The following is a 24041-nucleotide window of genomic DNA, read 5'->3' on the forward strand; positions in this document are numbered from 1 at the left end:
TCAGCCCTCCCGCCGAGCCACTCTCCTGTTATGGGATTAGAGGAAGGGCGTTGGGCAGTGATTGATGGCCCCTCCGCCAATAGCGATAGGACTCCTGGGGTCTCGGACCAATAGGGAGCGGAGAGGGGCGGGGCGGTGCTTCCGGGTTGGGGAGTGAATGGGGCTGGAGCCGGGGCCTGAGAGCAGGTAACGGGGCGAACCCTTCCCGGACGCCTGGGTCCGCTCCGTGCCTGTGCGGGGCGGGGGGAGCCCGGACGCCTGGGTCCGCTCCGTGCCTGTGGGGGGCGGGGGGAGCCCGGACGCCTGGGTCCGCTCCGTGCCTGTGGGGGGCGGGGGGAGCCCGGACGCCTGGGTCCGCTCCGTGGCTGTGCGGGGCGGGGGGAGCCCGGACGCCTGGGTCCGCTCCGTGGCTGTGCGGGGCGGGGGGAGCCCGGACGCCTGGGTCCGCTCCGTGCCTGTGCGGGGCGGGGGGAGCCCGGACGCCTGGGTCCGCTCCGTGCCTGTGCGGGGCGGGGGGAGCCCGGACGCCTGGGTTCTATTTTTGGCTGCGGGGCTGTGCTGGCTCCCGGTTGATTTGAGGGGTGCCCCATGTCCCCTTGTAGGGAGGAGCCCCGAACCCGGCCCTGCCATGGAGACCCTGATCCCCGTGATCAACAAACTGCAGGAGATTTTCAACACGGTGGGGGCCGAGGTGATCCAGCTGCCCCAGATTGTGGTGATTGGGGCCCAGGTGAGACCCCCGCCTTCCCTCCCTGGGGGGATCCAGCTGCCCCATTGGGGTCCAGGTGAGACCCCAGACCTCCCCCCTCCCAGCTCCACCCTTCCCTCCCTGGGGGGATCCAGCTGCCCCATTGGGGTCCAGGTGAGACCCCAGACCTCCCCCCTCCCAGCTCCACCCTTCCCTCCCTGGGGGGATCCAGCTGCCCCAGATTGTGGTGATTGGGGCCCAGGTGAGACCCCCGCCTTCCCTCCCTGGGGGGATCCAGCTGCCCCATTGGGGTCCAGGTGAGACCCCCCGCCTTCCCCCCTCCCAGCTCCACCCTTCCCTCCCTGGGGGGATCCAGCTGCCCCAGATCGTGGTGATTGGGGCCCAAGTGAGACCCCCCACCCTTCCCTTCCTTGCCCTACTGGGGTCCAGGTGAGACCCCCCCAACACCCTCTAATCTCTGAAGGTCCAGGCTCCTTTTCTCCCTCTCCCCACCCCATCTGGCTGCCCCTCACCCTCCTGTCCCCTCCAGCCTTAACCCCGTCTCTCCCCTCATCACAGAGCAGCGGGAAGAGCTCGGTTCTGGAGAGCATTGTGGGTCGCGACTTCCTGCCCCGGGGCTCAGGCATTGTCACCCGGCGGCCTCTGGTCCTGCAGCTGGTGAACGTGCCATCGCTGGAGGAGCGGCAACGTGCAGCCAGTGGGGAGACAAGTAAGGGGGTGCTGGGAGGCAGGTGGGCTCTCCCTGGGCTGAGGGGACAGGAGGTGTTAGGGTTAGGGGGAGTGGGGTATAGTGGTTGGGGGGGGGAGCTGGAAGTCAGGACTCCTGGGTTCTCTCCCTTGCTCTGCAGTACCATTCACTGGGAGGCCCCCCACCCCCTCCCAGCTCTGGGAGGTTGAGGATAGAGACCCCAAGGGCTGAGGTGGTGAGATCCCAAGGTGTCTGGCTCACTGTGACCCCCTCTCTCCCTACTGCTGGGGAGCCCGTGTCTGTGGGTTGAAGCCAGTGGTTCCTATGGGGAGCCAGGGTCCGAAACAGAGCTTCTTGGAGTGGGGCTGCGCAAGCCCTTGAAGCCCTGTCCATGTTCTGGGGGGCTGAGAGTGACCCCAAATTGGCTCTCCCAGCAGGTACCCAGGCTGAGGAGTGGGCGACCTTCCTGCATTGCAAGCACAAGGTAGGGGCCCTGCTTGGGATCTGGGGGTGGCCCCCTCAACCCCTGTCTGGGTCTTGGGGGGAAATAATGGTAATTGGAGGGGTGGGGGATGCCCCTCCCTGACCTGTCTGTTAAGGTGTAATGGGGTGATATTCCCAGCACCCATCCCTGTCTTTTGCTGGAGGTGGGGGGCAGCCTCCTTTGCCCATCCTGGCTTTGGGTCATTGCACGCCCCCTCTCCATGTACTGTTAGCTTCTGGGCAGAGGGAAGTGCCACCAGGGGCCATGGAGCCTGTCTCAGGGCCAGCCCTGACTCTCTGTCCCCTCTCAGACCTTCACTGACTTCGATGAGATCCGGCAGGAGATCGAGACTGAGACCGAGAGGACGACAGGAACCAACAAGGTAATGAACACCTGTGACATAGACCTCCCCAATGTTTGTGTGTGAAACCAGGAGTCCTGATCCCAGCCCCACCTGCTCTACCCCACCAGCCCCCACTCCCCTCCCAGAGCTGGGGAGAGAACCCAGGAGTCCTGATCCCAGCCTCCCACTACTCTAACCCACCAGACCCCCCTCCCCTCCCAGAGCTGGGGAGAGAACCCAGGAGTCTTGGCTCCCAGACCCCCCCCCCCGCTCTAACCCACCAGACCCCCCTCCCCTCCCAGAGCTGGGGAGAGAACCCAGGAGTCTTGGCTCCCAGCCCCCCCTGCTCTACTCCAGCAGACCCCCCTCCCCTCCCAGAGCCCGGGAGAGAACCCAGGAGTCCTGATCCCAGCCCCCTCTGCTCTAACTCTGCTGGTTATTGCCCTGCAGGGGATCGGCCCGGAGCCCCTGTATCTGAAGATCTACTCCCCACATGTCCTGAACCTGACACTGGTCGACCTACCGGGGATCACCAAGGTGAGAGGCAGGTGCCCCATGGTGTTGGGGGATGGGATGGGGAAGGGTCCTTGGATGGGGTGGGGAGGGGTAATGCCCCACTGTGGGTGTCTGTCAAAGCTGCCGCTAGGGGGATATTTCCAAAATCCGGCTTATTCCTGTTCTCACTGGGAGACCTTCCCAACTACGGACCCTCAGCCAGTTGGTGTCTGTAACCATGAGTCCTGGCTCCCAGCCCCTCCTGCTCTAACCACCAGACCCTGCTCTCATCCCAGAGCTGGGGAGAGAACCCAGCAGTCCGGGCTCGCCTGTATCTTGTCTGGCAGGAGCCTGCACTCACTCTTCTCTCCCCTCCACAGGTGCCTGTGGGGGACCAGCCCCCCGACATTGAGGGCCAGGTGCGGGAGATGATCTTATCCTACGTCTCCAACCCGAACTGCCTGATCCTGGCTGTGACAGCTGCCAACACCGACATGGCCACGTCTGAGGCGCTCAAGCTGGCCCGGGATGTTGACCCCGATGGTACTGATGTGTGGGGCTCCCCCAGGGCATGGGTGGGGTTGAGAGCTGGTGGGCTGTGAGCCCTGCATGGTGGGAGTGGAGGCAGGTGGTGAGGGGGATGCAGTGGATTTACTGGGTGTTTGGTGCTGCAGCCTTCACAGACTCTCTTTAGGGAGTGCCCCCCCCTTTTAATGTGCGAGGCTCTGGCTTTGTTCCCCCATAACTCCCTTGGGCTCCAGCCCCCCTGTTCCTCTCTGTGGCTCTCCACCAGTCCAGGGGAGTTTGGGTCCCTAGCAGAGACTTCACCCTCATGGGAGCGCTGCAGGCAGCAGGGACCGGGAGAGACGCGGGGCGGCCTTAGCAAAACCCGCTGATGTTTGTTGGTCCCCTGCAGTCCAGGATCGGAGGGTCCAGGCTAGAGAAGAAAAGTCAGGCTTAGGTCAGAGTCTGTGTCGGCTGGATCACCTGCCCTGCTGCTCCAAAACCTCCTGGGAGTCTGCCTCCTGCCCTGGCTGTGCTGCGGGGCTCCAGCGGCCGTGCCGGCCCAGACGCGGGTACCCGATGGAGGGGGTTTTCCTGGTGCTGTAGGAATGCCACCTAGTGCCAGAAACACTGGTCTGCCAGCACAGCAGCGTCTGCGCTGGGGGTTAGGTCGCTGTGGGGGGTTTCACACCCTGACCCACGTCATTAGGTGGGTAAGTATAGCCTGGGCCTAGGTCTCCGACTCTGAGCCTGGGCCTGCCTGATCATCCCTACCCCTCCCCTCCTGCAGGACGCCGCACACTGGCCGTGGTCACCAAGCTGGACCTGATGGATGCTGGGACGGACGCCATGGACGTTCTGATGGGCCGGGTCATCCCTGTCAAACTGGGCATCATTGGGGTGGTGAACAGGTGGGCAGGAGGGTGGTGGTCCGGGGGGGGGCTGCATAGAGCCGGTGGAGGGGCTGTGGAGATGTAGGGCATGGGGGGGCTGCTGAGAGGTGGGAAGGGCAGGACGTGGCTGGAGTTTGGAGGTGTGTGCGTGGAGTTGGGGGACTGCATTGGAGTTTGGGGGGTGGAGGGCTGTGGAGAAAGTCTTTGGTGGTGGGATGGGGGCACTGTGCTGGAGTTTGGGGGATTGGAGATGTTGCAGGGGGGCAGCAAACCCAATGTTCCCCCCCAGCCTGGAATGGAGGGGGAGGGGGGACAGACAAATGACTCTGTCCCGCCCCTCCCAGGAGCCAGCATGACATCAACACCGGGAAGAGCATCACGGAGTCACTGCAGGATGAGCAGGGCTTCCTGCAGAAGCGATACCCATCGCTGGCCAACCGCAATGGCACCCGGCATCTGGCCAAGACCCTCAACCGGTGGGTACCAGCTGGGGAGGAGCAGTGCTGGCTAGGATCTGTGCAGCTGGGGCTCTGCTGTCCCTGGCGCGGCATCGGGGCCAGAGGACTAGGGCTGGGGAGGGTGCAGTTAAGGGATCTGTTGCAGAGAAGGAAAAGGGCGGAGGGGTGTGTGCTGCCCCGGCAGACGGAATAGAAGTGAGCCCGTTTACAGCTGACCAGAAAGGGGTGTGTGGGTGAGTGTCATACCTGACATTCTCCTGCAGAACTCAGTGCCACTAGAGGGGGGGCAGCAGGAGGAGCAGGGTAGCACATGGCGCAGGAGACCCTGGAGTCACCCCAGCAGAGCAGCTGAGCCCTGGCTGTCAGCGCTGGGGGCCGGGAGGCTCATTCCTGTGCCGTGCCCCAGGCTGCTGATGCACCACATCCGGGATTGCCTGCCGGAGCTGAAAACCCGGGTGAATGTGCTGACGGCCCAGTACCAGTCCGTCCTGCAGAGCTACGGGCAGCCCATTGAGGACAAGAATGCCACGCTGCTGCAGATCATCACCAAGTTCGCCACCGAGTACTGCCACACCATCGAGGGCACGGCCCGGAACATTGAGACCTCAGAGCTGTGAGTGCTGGGGGGGAGGCGGGCCTGCCCCCTCAAGGGCAGGAACTGCAGTGCAGATACCTGGGAGCTGAGAGGTCGGGGGGCAGGGGTGTGTGGCCATTTTAGGGGGGGCTGTGCTTTGGCTACTGTTTCTAAGCCCCCTCCCAACCCTTCTATGTCTCTTCCCCCCCCCCCCCCCCACCATTCCCCCAGCTGCGGGGGTGCCCGCATGTGCTACATTTTCCACGAGACATTCGGCCGGACGTTGGAGTCCATTGACCCGCTGGCTGGGCTCACGATGCTGGACATCCTGACGGCCATTCGCAATGCCACGGTATGGTACCCTCCCCCCCCGGGCAGTACCCCCTCCACTGGCCCCTGTTCTATTAATTAGATGGAATAAATGGGCCACAGATGTTCCCATGGCCCAGTCACTGTCCCACATTAAACAGTGCGAAGCGAGCTGCGCGGTTTGGTACCAGAGACCTCGGCCTGCCCAGCACCATGGCAAATGCCATCCGCTGTCCTCTTAAGCTGTTGTTAATGATACAGAGGAGACTGCAAAGCCATGGGCGGCGTGTGAACAGCTGGCTTCGGAAGGCTAGCCCCTGGCTTGGCCGTACCACCCTGCCCCTTCTGTCCCCCTGTGACACCCCCTTTCCTTGCTGGAGCCCGAGCACCCTGCCAGCCCCCCATGGTGCCCCTTCCCATGCCTCAGCCCTGCATGGTAGGGTAACACCGCCTGACTATACACGCTATGGACCTCTTCCCTAGTCTTTCACCCCTCCCCCATACATACCATGTTGGGGATGGTACCGAGCCATGATGGGGGGTAACAGACCATAGTGGACTGTGGGGCGAGTGTGTGTATGTGCCCCCTCTCCCAGTCCCCTGGAGTGGGATGTACCCCTGGGGCTGGGGGTGCCCACCCCACAACACCCTCAGTCCCATCTCGCTGCGGCTGCCTGGGACCGGCTCCCCCCTTGTGTCCTGACTAGCCCCCTCCTGGGTTTCTGTGCCCCAGGGGAGTAGAGAATGGGATGAGGCTGGGTGGTGACTGGGGGTGGGGGTGTCTCTCCATCCCCACTGGAGAAGCCACTGCTCTGATGAGGTCCCTGCCTCCCCCCCCCCAGGGTCCCCGTCCCGCCCTCTTCGTGCCCGAGGTCTCCTTCGAGCTGCTGGTGAAACGTCAGATCAAGCGTCTGGAGGACCCGAGCCTGCGCTGTGTGGAGCTAGTGCACGAGGAGCTGCAGCGCATCATTCAGCACTGCTCCACCTACAACACGCAGGTACCCCCCCTCCCCCCGGGAACCCTGACCCCCCCCCCCCCATCATCCAGCCCTGCTCCACGTAGAATACGCAGGTACCCCCTCCCCCTGGGAACCCTCACCCCCCCCATCATCCAGCCCTGCTCCACCTACAGCACGCAGGTACCCCCCCCATCATCCAGCCCTGCTCCACCTACAGCACGCAGGTACCTGGGACACCCCCACCCCCACCTCAGGGACCCTCACCCCCCCCATCATCCAGCTCTGCTCCACATACAACATGCAGGTACTTGGGGACACCCCCTGGGGGCCCCCCATAATCCAGCCCAGCTCCACCTACAACATGTAGGTACCTGGGACCCTCCCCGGGGGACCCCCCACCCTGCATCATCCAGCCCCGCTTCACCTACAACACACAGGTACATGGGGACCCCCCATCCCCACCTCGGGGATCTCCACACACACACACACCCCATCATCCAGCCCTGCTCCACGTACAACATGCAAGTACCTGGAACACCCAGCCCAGCCCCCTGGAAACCCCCACCTCCATGGGGGTGTCTGACCTTAGGCCAGTGCCTGTAGTTTGCCTCAGTTTTCCCCAATGGGCTCTGCCGGGGTTTTCCCTGCCGCACAGTGCGTTCATCTCAGATAAAAGGGTTTACCGTGAAAACATACCCCCCCCCCCCCCCGTCGCCAGACCTGCTGTGCCCCTCATGTCCCCCCGTCTTCCCCCTGAGCCCTCCTGAGCGCCTCATACCCTGCCTACTGGCTTTGCCCTCTGGGTACGGTCTCGTGTCTGTTTCTGGGTTACACTCACCCTTGATACCAAAGCCCCTTCTCTATCTCTGGGCCTCTCAAGCCTGCTCTGACCCAGTCTGTGCAATCCCCCCGGGGTGTGTGTGATGGTTTGGGGGTCCACCTGGACCAGTGAGGGGTTCTGTGACTCCTGCCCTGTAACTTGGGTGCTGTGCAACTGGGGTTTGATTCCCTGACCCCCATGGGTTCCTACAGTAAAATAACACAGCATGCAATCAGGTGGTGTAACCACTATTTTGGGGGGGGGGGGGGGCGGCTGGACCCTGCCTGTCCAAGGTGGTACTTTTACCTGTCCCAGGATCTGCCACAGAGCCCTGCAACTGGACCCAAAATCCACCAGGACCTGACTACAAGTGTCAGGCTGTGAAAGGCGCTGCCACGCTTGCCGGGGGAAGTGTTGGGTTCAGGGCCAGATTGGGCTTTAAAAGTGGGCCCAAGCAGAGCTCTGGCCTGCAGTCATCACACACAGCTGGAGCAGTCTCTGGCTAAGCCGTGGGCCCATTTGTGTCCGGCACATCGCAGTAGCCATCTTTTGAAGTTTCAACATTTCCAAGGTCTTTCCTCTCTTCCCCTCCCCAGGAGCTGCTGCGCTTCCCCAAATTGCATGAAGCGATTGTGGAGGTGGTGACGGGTGTCCTGCGGCAGAGGCTGCCCATCACCAACGAGATGGTAACACCCCAGGGGGAGGGGGCTGCTATGGGACATCTGGGATCCATGCAGGGTAGGGGGCTGATATGGGTGTGGGGGTTGAAGTCTGTGTCCCAGGGCAGATTGATTTAAGTCAGCAAGTGGGAAAATGCACTTTAAAAATCACCAACTTTAATCATATTTTGCATTTGTATTTTTTAGGAAAATAACTTAAAAGGTGGATTCTCACTGGCTGATAACCATTAAACCATGTTAATTTGCAGCTAAATATCATCTTCTTTCGGCAAAGCAGGTGGCTACACTAGATCTGTACACGTTTATTTAAACCATTCTGTAGCTGAACCTACATTGATTCAGAGTTTAATTTTCTGATATTAGAAAATGGTGAATTATGCATTTTTATTTACTAGATAATTAATAAAAACAATTAAATGCTGTTTCTGGGCATTTTTAATGGAATTCCAGTTTCCATCCAAATAGAGCTTGACACAAATTACAAGTAAGGAAATTAAATTACCTTAAATGTGCTGGGTCCAGAAGAACAAATGTCAATCAAAACATGTTTTGCATTTAAAACTAACTGATATATTCAATACAGGCCTTTCACCATGTCCTTTGAATGAAAGTTAAGTGTAAGAGGACAAGATCTACTAGTTGTTTCCCTCTTCCAGTCTGAGATTTTACAAGGATTCCAGCTTGTCCAACGCCCAGTTGGGTTTTGAACTTTGAACAAACTGAAATGAAGGAAGTATTCTCTCTGCTATTGAAACCTGGTTTAACTTTCAACAAACTCTGGTTCCCAATGCTGAGCCAGTGACTTCCGCGGTTTGATGTTCTTTAAGATGTCAGCAGCAAACGTACTGCTTTTGATTAAAATCCATTACAATTCTGGCAACTTGTGTTAAGGGCTAAGCTTACAATACTCTCAATATTATTTTAAACAGCTTCACAACAAAAATCACATATATTGTTTTGTTTTCGAAGCTCACAGGGTTTTTTGTTTTTAATCCACCATGCTGGGCCCCCTCCCATCCCATCTCTCTCCCCTGAAGGTTCATAATCTGGTTGCAATCGAGCTCGCCTATATCAACACCAAGCACCCGGACTTCATTGACACAGCGCTGGTGTCTGCCTCTGTCAGCAGCAGCAAGGTAATGCCTCTCTGCTCCCCTCCCCCATGTCCCGCTACTGAGCCTCTGCTCCCTCTCCCCCCCCCCCCCACTGGGCACCAGTGTCGCCCCACCCCCACCCCCTTTCATGGCATGCTGGTGGCCAGCTGGTCTCTGCTCTCCACAGAATGACCCCCCTGCGGAGGGGATCCGGCGTTGGAAGAGTGACAAAGTGGAGGATGCTGGCATGGAGGAGAAGCTCAAGGGGAACGTCCAGCCCCCCATGTATTCCAGCCCCAGTCGCTCCCATGCTGTCAATCTGCTGGACACGGTGAGTTACCCCCTCCCCACACAGGCAGGTGATGGTGGGGTAGTGACAGCAGGAGACCTGTGTCTGGGCCAACCTCGCTGCTCTGGCTCCCTTTGTGCCTTTTCAGAGCTGCTTTGCTTCCAAGGCCAGCAGGGATCATCCTGATCATCTAGTCTGACACACACACCCCACAACACCCACAGGCCAGTGCTGGACAATGCACCACAATCCATTCTTTCACTCTTAACAATTTCTGACTTATTTGGGGGCAGAGGGATAGCTCAGTGGTTTGAGCATTGGCCTGCTAAACCCAGGGTTGTGAGTTCAATCCTTGAGGGGGCCACTTGGGGATCTGGGGCAAAATCAGTACTTGGTCCTGCTAGTGAAGGCAGGGGGCTGGACTCGATGACCTTTCAAGGTCCCTTCCAGTTCTAGGAGATGGGATATCTCCATTAATTATTTAATTATTATATTCCAGTCTCAATGTTTCAAGCTTCAGCTTCAACCCACCTCCTTGTTGGAGAATTTTCTGACCTTTGCGTGTGATCCCAGCGTTGTGCTACTGGAGATTGCCTGGTTTATAACCTTACTACTGTTATCCCTGGGGGAAGGCCCTGCGTGGTGGGACCCCCATTTCCCTTGAAGTCCTATGCCCTATCTCTCTTCCCACAGCCCATGCCGGCCACACGGAAGCTGAGCCAGCGGGAGCAGCGGGATTGCGAGGTGATCCGCAGACTCATCAAATCCTATTTCCTCATTGTGCGCAAAAGCATCCAGGACAGGTAAGATGTGGGGGGACGAGGGGGTGAGGCTGCAGTCCCTCTCCTGGACCCTTAAGGGCCACGGGGAGTTGAAAGGGCTCTAGATGGGCGCCCTTGTGACCTCTGCCCCTCCTCCACAGCGTCCCCAAGACGGTCATGCATTTCCTGGTGAACTATGTCAAGGACCATCTGCAGAGCCAGCTGGTTGGGCAGCTATACAAGCAGCAGCTGCTGGACATGCTGCTCACAGAGTCAGAGGACATGGCACAGCAGCGCAAGGAGGCTGCTGGGCTGCTCCAGGTGAGGGGAGGAGTGTGGGGGTAGTCTCTCTGCCCCCTGCCTGTGCTAATGTCTTCTGTCTCCCATCAGGCCTTGCAGCGAGCCAGCCAGACCATCTCTGAGATCCGGGAGACGCAACTCTGGTGAGGGGAGGCTGTGCCTACAAACCAAGCCCCGGGCTCTGCTCTGCTGTTCCAGCATGGTTCCAGGGGGGCACCCCTACCTGCCCAGAGCCTGCCTGACTTGGTGTCACAAACACCCCTGCTGACCTGTGGGGGTGTCCAGAGAAGCTGAGTGTTTCTACTCCCTGTGTGTGGTGGTGGTGGGGGGGGGGGGGGGAGATGGAGGGACAGTGGCAGAGACACCACACACACACACCCTCCCCCTGTTCTTTGCTGCCTGTGTATCTGAGCCGCTCCAATGGTGGGTTGGTGTTATGGAATAAAACCCGTTTGTGCAAAGAGCTGGCTTGGATTGTTACCTGGGGTGACACCTGCAGCCTAAAGAATTTCAAGGTGGAAGGGAAGTGATGGGTGCACTGAGTGGCTAATGCAGTATGGGCACCAGTCAGCAGCCTACGCTGCCATTTTGTTCTGTCTCTTGGTGCACAGTTGGTAGTTGCGGAGCGTAGATCTCACCCACGACTGGTGCTTCCTCCACCCCTGGCAGCTCTCCCTGGAGACCTGGGCTGCCACTCTGCTCCCGCTGCAGAGGCTGCTTCTCGGCAGGGAAGAGATCTTGTTTTGCTGCATCCAGACTCTACTTCTCAGCCGGGAACCAGTTCAGTGGCGCTGCTTTTCTTGGCCCAGGCATTAACGGCCTCACCTACCATCCCTGACCCCTAAGGAAACGCGCCCACAACCACCTGGGGACACATCATTTCCCCCCCCGACTTTGGCAAACAGTTGTCCTCGTCAGCATAACCCACAAGCCCAGTCATGGTCCAGGCCTCGTCCAGGGGGCTCCCAACAGAACAGTCTCCAAAATATGGGCCCCAACTACAACAGTTAGCCAAAATCATACCCTACTGTCCCCAAATTATCCACAGTTAATATGTAAATTAGTCAACAGCCCCTGCTCTCCCCAGTCGATAGCTCCCTTCTTGTCTCACGAGCTTCAGACAGGGCTTCCAGTCCCTTGGAGAAGAGGATGCATGGGGTGTGGGGGTGAGATCAGGCTCCACTAGCCTAATGCAGCCCCCCCTCTCTAAAGGGGAGATGGGCTGGCCAGCTCAGAGAGACTCCATAGTGTGCCCTAGAAGACCAAGGTCTGTTGGATGATGCATGGGGTGGAGGAGATAGGGGGAGGATTTTGGTAGCAACACTTTTGTATGTCAGAATAAAGGATGGGAAATTCACCCAGCTCTGAGCAATATTCCACTCACGGCAGCACAGCATTGCAACACCTTTCAGGTGGCATCTCGGGCTGAAATGCAGGGATCATAACTATGCAAGAGGGTCTGGTTCGCAGCATGGTCCCTGGTGCCTTAAGAACTGGACCTCCCTCAGCTAGAGGTGGAGGTTGTGGGTCTGATTGGAGAGGAAAGAGTGTTTATTTATTTATTTATATTTATATATATATATATATATATATAAACAAATGGAAGAACATGAAAGATTAATATAAAGCAGAACCTAGGAAATGTAGAAAATTGATAAGGGAGGCAAAAGGGCATAAGGAAACAAATCTATGCCCAGTACAGTTAAGGACAACATGAAGATGATTTTTTAAAACGCATATGAGGAACAAAGAGAATCTTAGCAATGGTATTGCTCCATTACTAGATAGAAATGATAGAACTGTCAGTACTAATGCAGAAAAGGCTCTGTATTTAGGAAAAGAAAAGCAGATGATGCAGTCCAGGGCTCACCCTGTGTCAAAATGTTCCAGGAGGCCGTTCCGGTACTTCTGACCATGGGGATACAGCCCCATACGGCTAGGTGTATGTCCCTCTCTGTGTGATGGTAGATGACTGCAGCACGAGACCCACCTCGTCTCCCATAAACCTGGATGTCTCGCAGCGGCTCCAGCTTGGGGGCAAGTGTAGGTGAAGCAGCAGGGCAGAATGACTGCCCACCAACCCCTAGAGGGAGCTGAACAGCAAGAACCGTAAATCCTGGCCAGGAGCTGCAGAGAGACGTTCCCGTCACCATGAACCAGTGCCCTGGAATTGGGACCCAGCCCCATACCCCCTGCTGCAGCAAATGGGGGTTCAGCTGGTTCCTCCTGGATCCCTGCAAACTGGGGTTCACAAGGGACTTTTCTCAACTTCCCCACTGCACCACCCCTATCACTATCCTCGCATTGCTCCCCCTGCCCCACAGGACCATGCCCCATCCCACCGCCCACACTCCCAGACCTGGGCTGGATCCAGGTGGCAAAGGAGGGTACAGACCCCCCCACCAATCTTCCGTGCCCTCCCATGTTTCCTTTCATACCTCCTCACTGCTTCCCCATCCACTCCCCTCTTCAGGCCCCAGCACCCCACCCAGTGTTCAGGTGTCACCAGTGAAAGTGGGACCACCACCCCCTGGTTCTGTGAGCCTCCCCCAGACACTCCCAGGGCACTCACCCCCATCAAGGTCAGTAGCAGCAGCAGCAGCTCCTGGTTGTGCTGCAGCAGGCTCTGGCTCCACTGGGTCAATTATAAGGTATTCTTGTTGAAATTTTGTGTTCTGGAACTTATTTTTTTAGGACTCCGGCACTGATGCAGTCATAGCCTATGATGAAACTCTTTCAGTTCCAATTGTACCTCAGGGGGATGTTAAACAGCAACTACAAAAGTTAGACATTTTTAAATCAGTTGGTATGGATAACTTGCAGCCAAGAGTTTTGAAAGAGTTGTCCGAGGAAGTTCCAGCACTGTGAAAGAAAGCTAATGTTGTGCTAATATTTTAAAAAAGATAAATGGGGCAACCTCGGTAATTATAGGTCTGGCAGCCTGACATCAACCCTAAGCAAAATAATGGGGTAACTGACATAGGACTTGATTATATAAAGAACTAAAGGAGGATAATATAATTAATGCCAATCAATGTGGGTTTCTGGAAAATAGGTCCAGTCACACTAGCTTGATTTTTTTTAAATGATATTACAAAGTTGATTGATAAAGTAATCGTGTTGCTGTCATGTACTTAGACTTTGGTAAGGTTTTTGACTTGGTACCACACAACATTTGGATTAAAAAAAATCACCCTAAAACCAGACTGATTGGTTCCAACGGTTTTAGAGGGCAATCTCCTTAGCGTATGCACGACATGCCTCAGGTGGACGTGACCAGGTTTCATCACTGAATTTGGGCTGCTGGTTGCATCATTCCCTTCCCCGGCTTGGGATGCACAATGTGATAAACGGGGACTCACCTTCAAGTGGGTGTGTTTCTAGTGGGATCCTTCAGGGACTGGTTCTTGGCCTACGCTATTGACCATTTTCATCGATAACCTGGCAGAAAACAAAGTCATCACTGGTACAGTTTGTAGATCACACAAAATGAGCAGAGTGGTAAACAATAAAAAGGACAGGTCACCGATACAGAGTAGCCCGGACCCTTTGGCAAACTGGGTGCAAGCGAATGAGAGGCATTTTAACACAGGTAAATGGAAATGTATCCATCTAGGAACAAAGAACGTTGACCCCACCTACGGGCTGGGGGACTCGATCCTGTGAAGCAGCGATAGTGAGAAGGCCTTGGGGGGGTGGGGGAGGAAGTGGCTAATCAGCTCCCAGTGTGACAACATAGCCAAAAGAGCTATTGGGATCCTGGGATGTATGACCGGGGAATCAATTAACAAAACAGCGGAAGGCCAGTTTTATGAGAACAGTGCCAGACAAATTCACCAAAAAAGATGGACGCTTCACACAGGCCTAATGTGGTGTCCATCTTTAAAAAGGGGGAGCTGGGGAACTATAGACCAACTATAGTCTAGAGAAGAGCAACAAAACTGATCCAAGGGCTAGAAAACATCGACCTATGAGGAAAGATTGAAAAAATTGGGTTTGTTTAGTGAGGAGGAGGGAAGACTGAGAGGGGACAACAGTTTTCAAGTACATAAATGGTTGTTACAAGGAGGAGGGTGAAGACTTGTTCTTAATCGCTGAGGATAGGATAAGAAGCAATGGGTTTACATTGCAGCAAGGGAGGTTTAGGTTGGACATTCGGAAAAACTTCCCAACTGTCAGAGTTGTTAAATTATTTTCTCTGGCCAGAGAGGGCAGGACAAGAGGCAATGGGTTCAAACTACAGCATTGCAGATTTAGATTAAACCTCGGGGAAACTTCCTAACTAAGATCAGTAGGACAGTGGACCAGACACCGAGGGAGGTTGTGGAAGAGCCTTCACTGGAGGTTTTCCAATGGCAGCTGGAGCCAGCTGTCTGGGATGGCTTAGCCCCAACAAAGGTTGCATCTTGGCCAGGGGTTAGACTAGCTGACCCTTGCGGTCCCTGCTAACCCTGTGGCTCTGTGAAAACAATACAATAGAGATACTGGAATAATTGAGATGCTTTGGTATGGACACCAGCCCTATGCTTATAGGCCTGTCAAGACACATAGAGACAGATTTACACATCCCTTCCCCTTTAGTTTGCCTTTCTTTCTAGTCACCTGAGCCTGACACTTGTGGGCTCCCCCAGACCAGTAAGGGGTTCTGTCACCACCTCCCCTATAACTGGGGGCCCTTTAATGCTTCTGTGGCTCAGAGCTTTGACAGCAGTAGCCAGCCCACAAGCATAAAAGGGGTCTCCTGACATGACAGGTCCCCTGCCGCCCCGACAAGCCAGCGTAGGGTGGCCAGTTCTGGTTGGACGGATCCCTGGAGGTTTCATCACATGACAATCTTTAATTCCTGGAGCCTGCAGAGCAGTACTGGAGAGGTGGGAGCACCAGCTGTGTCGATGGGAGAAGCCTGCCCTTCGACTGCTGTCTGCACGGGGGTGAGTGACGCAGTCGCACCGACACCAGGGCCTGGAGACAGCGGCTGTGAATTCCTCTGCTCCCACGCTACCCCCTGCAACCGCTCTCACTCCGCTGGCCAACAGCAAGGTTCTCCCTCCAGCTCCCAAACAGCAGCAACGACTGAGCCTTGCGGCTTCTACTTGCCACTAACTAGGTGGCCGGAATCTCTTAGGATCTCTGCCCACAGGCGTGAAGTGTGGCAGCTCTCACCTCAGCGCTCTTAGTGAGAGAGGAATCAGCAGCTACTTCAAAACCCACCCGAGCGCCCACCGCCCAGAGGCGCAGCCCCAAGAACGTTCTAGCAGTGGGGAGTCTCTCCCCAAGTCCTTTGTGTCAGTCCAGGGCCTCTCCCCACCTCAGCAAACATCAGTGTGGCCCTGGCTGACCCCATGCTGGGCCGTTGTGCGGGCGGCTCCCAACAGGTCCATCTCAGAGACATGGGCCCCACATACAAACCTGGGGTAGATTATGTCCTCAAACAACCTGCAGGTCAAATGCGATGAGGTGCAGCCCGTTGCTCACTCAGTTACCTCTCTTCTCTCCTGGCTTCCGGGCCATGACTGGTGCACACCCCTTTTCTTTGCACCTTCGCTGAACTCCTGGGGCTTGTCTACACTTGGCCCTACAGCATAGATGCGCCCTGCGCCGATGGGACTGGCTCTCCTGTCCGCATAGGATACCCACTGCCCCAGAGGCAGGAGCTAGGCAGCTAGCGCTGTCTCCACAGGGACTTGGGACAACACTGGATTTTCCACACCCGACCGATGGACTTCCTAGTGCAGACGAGGCCTTTGCGGAAAGTTTTCTAGAAAGACCAATATCAGGCCTTGCGCTCAGCAGAGCTATTGTGTGTACAAGCCCAGGCAGGTGTTAGTAGCTGCCAGTCAGCGGGGGGAAGAGTGCGAGCATGCGTGTCACGCATACCAGCCAATCTCTTAGGCCTGGTTTGCACTAGGAACTTACATCAGTGCAGCAACGGTGTGAAAAACCCGAGAGATGCAGCAACACCAACCCACCCCTGGTGTAAACAGCACTAAGTAGACGGAAGAATTCTTCCATCAACCTGGCTACAGCCTCTCGGGAGGTGGATTCCCAACGCCGATGGGAAACGCCCCCGCCGGCAGCGTCTACGCGGACGCTGCACTGATGGGGTGTTTGAAGTGTGGACATCCCCTTCATAACCAAACCGGTACTACACACGGCAAACGGACAGCGGCATTCGAAATCCCTCTGAAACCTGTCTCAGATACAAGCTCTCGGGCGGCGTTCCCCGTGCAGCCTGCCCCACTTCAGTGCTGGGACGTCGATTCCAGTGGATGGGGGGCAACAGAACATTGCAGGCTGGAGTCACAAGGGGCACTTCCAGCATTTACGCCCCCCTGGCATTAACAAAACCCCCACTCAGCTGCCCCCAACCCTGCAGGCACCTACGTTCCCCCAAGAAGCGTCCGGAAAGTAGGGGGGGTGTCATATTTTTAACTCAAAAATGGAGATTTTTTTTGTAATTAAATATATTTTTTTAAAATAAAAATATAAAATTGTGAAATTAGCCCTGCCTTCATTAAGGTCACCCCAATTCCTTGTCCCTTCCTCAGGGGACCACCCTACAACCCTATGGGACAGACCACACCAGAGTGACCCCGCAGCATGGACAGAGACTGCACTGATGGAAGTGGGCTTTCCAGCAGTATAGAAACACACACCGGGGGGTCCAGCCCCCAGCACAACCCTCTGTCTCTGCCTTCCAGCCAGTGCACCCTAGTCCTCTTCCTTGATAGGAGCCAAACCACCAAGCCTGCACCTCCCCAGCTGCTGCTCATCCTTAATTAGCTGCCTTCCACCCTTCTCCAGGATGGGCTAATTGGGCCACTCAGCTGCCTGTTAACCCTTCACCTGCCAGCATGGGGCACATGTCCGGGGGGGGGGGGGGGGGCTGCAGGGGTGAATTCTGGGAGACGCTGTTTGTGGGTCTTTGGGAGGGTCCCATCTCCCATGTTGGGTGGAAGGAGGATCCCAGGGAGGGCTGCGTAAGGGGCAGCAGGGCTCATTAACCAAAGGGAACAGAGAGTTCCTGTGAGGGAGGCTGTATATGGGGGGTCCCAGGAGAAGGTTGATCCCAGAGGGGTATCCTGGGGAGGTTCCTGGTGTGGGAGGATCCCAGAGGGCTGTGCTGGGGGAGGTTCCAGTGGGGTGGATCCCAGCAGGGGGAGGGGAGGGTCTTTTTCCTGTTTATATTCAGACAGAGGCGGGGGGTTCCACGGCACCATTTATTGCAGAGTTTATCACAACATGGGTGAGGTTTATACAGAGCCCCCTGCACAGAGTCCCGCAGCCCCCCCACCAGCATTGTGCCCCCAAACCCCCCTCCCCCAGGCTCTTCTAGCCTCAGAGCTGAAACCAGTCCAAGGTGCTGGCCAGATGCAGGGACCGTCTCTGTGACCCCCCAGCTCTGTCCCCCCGACCAGGACAGTCCAGCTGACGCCTGGCCTGCACCCCCAGCAGCACTGCTCCAGCATCTTCAAGGCAGTGGGGGCTGAGAGGACGTCGTCCCAGCCTCTTGCCCCACCCCTGGCTCCCCAGGGGTGCCAGAGGGCAGGTGCTATCGGGGTACCGGTGGCCCAAACATCTCCATGGTCTGTATCACCAGGGAGAGATGGTCCAGGAAGGAGCTGATGGAAACACGCAGGATCCGGGCCTCGTCTGCTTTCCAGCACCTGGTAGGAGCATATGGGGTGAGGGGGAGGGGAGGGTAGCCCCCCTAAACTCAGCTTAGACAGTACCCCTCATGACCCACAACCCCTGCTAGCCCAGCCCTGGGCTCCCCCCCAGCTCTGCCGGTGCCACTCACTCCTGACCTGCAGCCCCTGCCAGCCCGGCCCTGACCCCCCCCCCCCAGCTCTGCTGGTGCCCCTCACTCCCGCCCTGCAGCCCCTGCCAGCCCGGCCCTGCCCCCCCCCAGCTCTGCCGGTGCCCCTCACTCCCGCCCTGCAGCCCCTACTAGCCCGGCCCTGACCCCCCGCCCCCAGCTCTGCCGGTGCCCCTCACTCCCGACCTGCAGCCCCTAATGAGGGTTGGTCTCCATGGGGGGGCTCACTCACACGTGTAGGAAGTTCTCGGTCACCGTCAGTTCTTTGCTGATCCCCCCCTTGCGGGGCTCAGGGTCGGGGGCCAGGGAGCCATGAGCGATTTGGGCCTCCAGGGGGGATGGAAATGGGACACTCAAGGTGCTGGGAGGGGAGGGGGAGGTTAAGGAAAAAGGGAGTGGGAAAAAACTGGGGGGGGACAGGGACAGGTGAGAGACATGGCCAGTCCCATGGGGCATGGAGGAGACCCCCTGCAGCCCCCTGCCCCAGAGACCCCCGCAGGCCCCTGATCTCCCCAAAGCCTCCTCACCCCCCCAAATCCTCCCAGCCCCTTCTGCGCCCCCACACCCGCCCACGGCCCCCTCGCCCCCCCAAATCCTCCCAGCCCCTTCTGCGCCCCCAGACCTGCCCACAGCCCCATTCACCCCTCCAAATCTTCCCAGCCCCTTCTGCGCCCCCAGACCTGCCCACGGCCTCGCCCCCCCAAATCCTCCCAGCCCCTTCTGCGCCCCCAGACCTGCCCACGGCCCCCTCGCCCCCCCAAATCCTCCCAGCCCCTTCTGCGCCCCCAGACCTGCCCACAGCCCCATTCACCCCTCCAAATCCTCCCAGCCCCTTCTGCGCCCCCAGACCTGCCCATGGCCCCCTCGCCCCCCCAAATCCTCCCAGCCCCTTCTGCGCCCCCACACCCGCCCACGGCCCCCTCGCCCCCCCAAATCCTCCCAGCCCCTTCTGCGCCCCCAGACCTGCCCACAGCCCCATTCACCCCTCCAAATCCTCCCAGCCCCTTCTGCGCCCCCAGACCTGCCCACGGCCCCCTCGCCCCCCCAAATCTTCCCAGCCCCTTCTGCGCCCCCACACCTGCCCACGGCCCCCTCGCCCCCCCAAATCTTCCCAGCCCCTTCTGCGCCCCCACACCTGCCCACGGCCCCCTCGCCCCCCCAAATCTTCCCAGCCCCTTCTGCGCCCCCACACCTGCCCACGGCCCCCTCGCCCCCCCAAATCTTCCCAGCCCCTTCTGCGCCCCCACACCTGCCCACAGCCCCATTCACCCCTCCAAATCCTCCCAGCCCCTTCTGCGCCCCCACACCTGCCCACGGCCCCCTCGCCCCCCCCAATCTTCCCAGCCCCTTCTGCGCCCCCACACCTGCCCACGGCCCCCTCGCCCCCCAAATCTTCCCAGCCCCTTCTGCGCCCCCACACCTGCCCACGGCCCCCTCGCCCCCCAAATCTTCCCAGCCCCTTCTGCGCCCCCAGACCTGCCCAAGGCCCCCTCGCCCCCCAAATCTTCCCAGCCCCTTCTGCGCCCCCACACCTGCCCACGGCCCCCTCGCCCCCCCAAATCTTCCCAGCCCCTTCTGCGCCCCCAGACCTGCCCACAGCCCCATTCACCCCTCCAAATCCTCCCAGCCCCTTCTGCGCCCCCAGACCTGCCCACGGCCCCCTCGCCCCCCCAAATCTTCCCAGCCCCTTCTGAGCCCCCACACCTGCCCACGGCCCCCTCGCCCCCCCAAATCTTCCCAGCCCCTTCTGCGCCCCCAGACCTGCCCACAGCCCCATTCACCCCTCCAAATCTTCCCAGCCCCTTCTGCGCCCCCAGACCTGCCCACGGCCCCCTCGCCCCCCCAAATCTTCCCAGCCCCTTCTGCACCCCCACACCCGCCCACGGCCCCCTCGCCCCCCCAAATCTTCCCAGCCCCTTCTGCGCCCCCACACCTGCCCACGGCCCCCTCGCCCCCCAAATCTTCCCAGCCCCTTCTGCGCCCCCACACCTGCCCACGGCCCCCTCGCCCCCCCAAATCTTCCCAGCCCCTTCTGTGCCCCCACACCTGCCCACGGCCCCCCGTTCTGCGCCTACTCGCCCCCCGGATACAAGCCCAGCCCGGCCCGGGCTGCTCCAGCTTCTTCCATCCCAGCCACGGCTCCGCCCCACGTGGCGCAAGGGGGCGGGGTTTGGCGGCCAGGCCCCGCCCTTGCACACGTCAATCCCGCCCCCCACCCCCACCCGGAACTCGCCCTCCCTGAGACCCGCCTGCAGGGACCCCCAGTTGAGCCCCCCCCCAGCATCACCCCCCTCTCATGAGGGGCCCCAGGCATCCACTGCAGGGAGGTACCCCAGAGCCCCCCTTCCTAGGAGCCCCCCAACCTCCCACACCTGGCAGGGGGCAGAGACCTATCCTTTTGTGCAGGGGCCACTGCACCAGAACCTCCTCTGGGACACAGGTGACCCCCCGAAGGGGGGAAATCCAGCACCCCCCAGCAAGTCACACCCCAATCACAGGGGCCTTCAGCAGCACCCCCCCTTCCCCAGTCAGAGTCCCCTCCCAAATCCCAGCCCTATTCGCCATGTTCCCATCCCTGCCCCCAAGGTCGGCAGGGCAAATTTACCTCCAGCATCAATCAGCCTGGCTGAAAAACAGCTTCTTCCTTCTTCACCCTCAGCAGGGGGGTGCTATGGGGGGGCGAAGACTTAGAGGACACAGTTGCCCCATGGGGACAGAGATGGGGGTCATCAGGTGAGGGGTCCCCACATAACCAGCCCCATGCCCCACACCAGAGGGGCCATGTCCCGACGCTGGGCAAAGGGTCCCTGAGTAACTGGCCCCTGCCCAGGCCCAGAAGGGCCATGTCTCAGCACCCCGCAAGGGATGCCCAGATAACTGGCCCCCTAGCCCCCCCCCCCCCCGAGGTGGCCCCAGAGAACCAGCCCCCTGGCCCACCCTAGAGGTGGCTTCATCCTGGGTCTGTGTATAACCAGCCCCCTGCCCCACCCCAGTTAACACACCAGGCAGAGCTGGGCAGGTCTCACACCCACCATCATCTTTAATGGGGAATGGGAGACACAGACAGGCTCCTTAGCAGCAGTTCAGAGGCGTGAGGAGGGGGCAGAGGGACCCCAAGCCCCCTACTGGGCCCTGCCTGCAGGCTCCTTGTTTCAGGTGCAGGGAGGGCCGGGCTGAAGTCTTCCCCCCGGGCCCACGGCTGTCTGGGCACTAGTCCAGGAATCCCATCTCCACCGCATCAGCCACCTCCGGGTGCAGCAGCCGCGTGGCCAGCCGCTCAATGTCGTCCAGGCTCAGCAGGCGAAGGCTCCGCTCGTAATCCTGGAGGGAGAGGGGGGGTTAGCACGGCGACCCCCAGGGTGTAGGGGAAGGGGGGGCGCTGGGATCCCTGTAGCCCCCTGCCCCACCATCAGCGCTGGGTCCCTCGATAACCAGCCCCACCCCAGAGGTGCCGCATCCTGGTGCCAGGTGGGTTTCAAGGATGCAATGACCCATCCAGGAATCCCCCCAGCCTACAGCTCCCTCCATGCCAGGGCTCTAGGCATCACCTTCTGCAGCTGCTCCAGCACCTTCTCCGCGTCAGCCGTGCTGAAGTGCCGCGCCAGGACCTGGCCCAGCGGGTGCCAGATGGTCAGAAATGGTGGCGGGGGTCCCCTGTGCCCCGGTTCCTCGGGGGAAGCCTTCTCCGGCGGCTTGATTACCAGGTTCAGCTTGGACTCGGGGCCGATGGAATAGTCCGAGAGCCGGTGCTCATCTGTGGGGATGGCAGAGGGGCCATGAGCTCCCGTTCCCCCCAGCTCACAGGGACCCCTGGGACTGTGAGACCCCAAGATAAAGGCACCCCCTACACCACTGAAAAACAGAAGTTATGGAGCATTACAACTCTTACCCCACCCCAGAGGGGCTGCGTCTCAGAGCTGGGTGAAGGGTCCCTGGATAACCAGCCCCTGCGCCCTGCCACAGGTGGGGGGCGGGCATGTCTCAGCAGTGGACGAGGGGTCCCGGTATAAACACCCCCTGCCCCACCACAGAGGGGCTGTGTCTCAGTACCGGGCGAGACTCAGTACGGGAGTCTCCGTGTAACCAACTCCCTGCATCTTCAAACACAACGAGGAGTCCGGTGGCACCTTAAAGACTAACAGATTTATTTGGGCATAAGCTTTCGTGGGTAAAAATAAGTGTTTTTTTTACCCACGAAAGCTTATGCCCAAACAAATCTGTTAGTCTTTAAGGTGCCACTGGACTCCTCGTTGTTTTTGTGGATACAGAGTAACACGGCTACGCCTCTAATACTTGGCTCCCTGCGTCTTGGCACCAGGCAAGGAGTCCGCATATAAACCCCCCCTGCCACACCCAAGAGGCAGCCGCACCGAATGAGATTAGATGAAGCGGGTGGGCGATGAAATGGCTGGTGTTAGTAATGATATGCGTTGTCATGACATTTCAGGGTAACAAGACATATGGGGAGCAGTCGTGCCCCTCTGAGGGCTGCCTGTCCGCAGACTCGTGTGCCCCGGGAGCAGGCACCCACCCGCCAGGGCCTTGCCCTTGAAAAGCAGCCGCTGCTGAGAGACTGGGACGTTCAACTTCTCCGAGACCAGGCGCTTCAGGGTGCTGACACGCTCATCCGGGGAGACCTGGGGAAAATGGTGGGGGGGAAAGGCTGGAGTGGGGAGCTACACCCTCCCCAGGACTGACAAACCACACCAGTGCCCCCCATCCATCCCCCAGGAACCTCCCCCACAAACCCTCCCCATCTCACACCCCCGGCACCTGCCAGGAACCTGCCTCACCCCCCACCCCCACCGGTGCCCCCCATCCACCCTCCCCGGATCTTCCCTATCTCCCCACCCCGCCTCTCCCACCTGCTCCACCAGGGTGGAGATGCAGGCACAGGGCCCCCCATAAATACCCCCCCAGCCGGCCCCCCACCGGGCACAGCCCTCTCCAGCCAGCCAGCCCTCCCGCAACCCCCGGGCACAGCCACACCCCCACCCTGGGCACAGCCCCCCGCACTCCCCTGGGCACAGCCCCCCCCACTCCCCAGCCCGCCCCCTCGCCCCCCCCCGGGCACAGCCCCATCCCCACACACCCCTGGGCACAGCCCCCGCCCCCCCGCGCACAGCCCCCCTGCACCTGCAGGCTGCAGCCCCCCCCCACTTCCCAGCCCGCCCCCCCGCTCCCCCCCGGGCACAGCCCCTCCCCCACCCTGGGCACAGACCCCCCCGCACCCCCCTGGGCACAGCCCCCCCCGCGCACAGCCCCCCCGCACCTGCAGGCTGCAGCCCCCCCCACTTCCCAGCCCGCCCCCCCGCCCCCCCCCGGGCACAGCCCCTCCCCCACCCTGGGCACAGCCCCCCCCCGCACCCCCCTGGGCACAGCCCCCCCCGCGCACAGCCCCCCCGCACCTGCAGGCTGCAGCCCCGGCCCTGCAGCGCTTTCACCGTGAGCAGCATCGCGGGATCGCGGCCGCGCAGCCCCGGAGCGGCCCCTTTAACGGCACCATAGACACCCGGGAGGACACCGGGATAGAGCGGCCGCCGCCAGGCAGCATAGAGTTGTAAGGAGGTCCGCTAGACCAGGCGGAAGGAGGCCATAGAGTGCCGCGAGTCCGCAGATAGAGCGGTCGGTGTTACGCCATAGAGGCTGAGGGGACGGGTGCCCAGAGTGACCGTAACCATAGAGACCAAAGGGGACGGGGAGACTGGGAGGGAGAATGTCATACCATAGAGACGCGGTGGGGAGCCAGGGCCAGAGCGACTGGTTCTATACCATAGAGAACCAGCGGGCGTCAGGGCTAGATTCCAGTTTTATACCATAGAGATCCCACGGAAGGGACAGAGCGACACTCTCTGTACCATA

At 59.5% G+C, this 24041-nt stretch overlaps 3 protein-coding genes across 3 annotated transcripts; 1 reads left to right on the plus strand and 2 right to left on the minus strand.

The window, feature by feature from the left end:
- Positions 1-136: 136 nt before the first annotated feature.
- LOC135895108 (dynamin-1-like protein) lies at positions 137-10812 on the plus strand. Its single transcript, XM_065423178.1, has 18 exons — positions 137-186; positions 603-730; positions 1268-1418; positions 1835-1881; positions 2192-2263; positions 2675-2761; positions 3100-3262; positions 4014-4134; positions 4461-4592; positions 4981-5187; positions 5380-5500; positions 6300-6455; positions 7833-7922; positions 8954-9052; positions 9198-9341; positions 9993-10102; positions 10222-10381; positions 10451-10812. The coding sequence occupies exons 2-18, from the start codon at positions 629-631 to the stop codon at positions 10505-10507; spliced, it is 2019 nt and encodes a 672-aa protein (XP_065279250.1). The 5' UTR covers positions 137-186; positions 603-628; the 3' UTR covers positions 10508-10812.
- Positions 10813-17791: 6979 nt separating this feature from the next.
- Positions 17792-20332, minus strand: LAGE3 (L antigen family member 3). The gene is made up of 3 exons (XM_065423175.1): positions 20270-20332; positions 18412-18540; positions 17792-18027 (listed from the first exon to the last, which is right to left on the minus strand). Exons 1-3 carry the CDS (start codon positions 20305-20307, stop codon positions 17913-17915), a joined length of 282 nt encoding a protein of 93 aa, XP_065279247.1. The 5' UTR covers positions 20308-20332; the 3' UTR covers positions 17792-17912.
- Positions 20333-21201: 869 nt separating this feature from the next.
- Positions 21202-23778, minus strand: UBL4A (ubiquitin like 4A). The gene is made up of 4 exons (XM_065423180.1): positions 23588-23778; positions 22711-22816; positions 21728-21933; positions 21202-21500 (listed from the first exon to the last, which is right to left on the minus strand). The coding sequence occupies exons 1-4, from the start codon at positions 23633-23635 to the stop codon at positions 21390-21392; spliced, it is 471 nt and encodes a 156-aa protein (XP_065279252.1). The 5' UTR covers positions 23636-23778; the 3' UTR covers positions 21202-21389.
- Positions 23779-24041: the final 263 nt, after the last annotated feature.

The sequence above is a fragment of the Emys orbicularis genome, unplaced genomic scaffold (genome assembly GCF_028017835.1).
Source record: "Emys orbicularis isolate rEmyOrb1 unplaced genomic scaffold, rEmyOrb1.hap1 scaffold_92, whole genome shotgun sequence".
Lineage (NCBI taxonomy): Eukaryota > Metazoa > Chordata > Testudines > Emydidae > Emys > Emys orbicularis.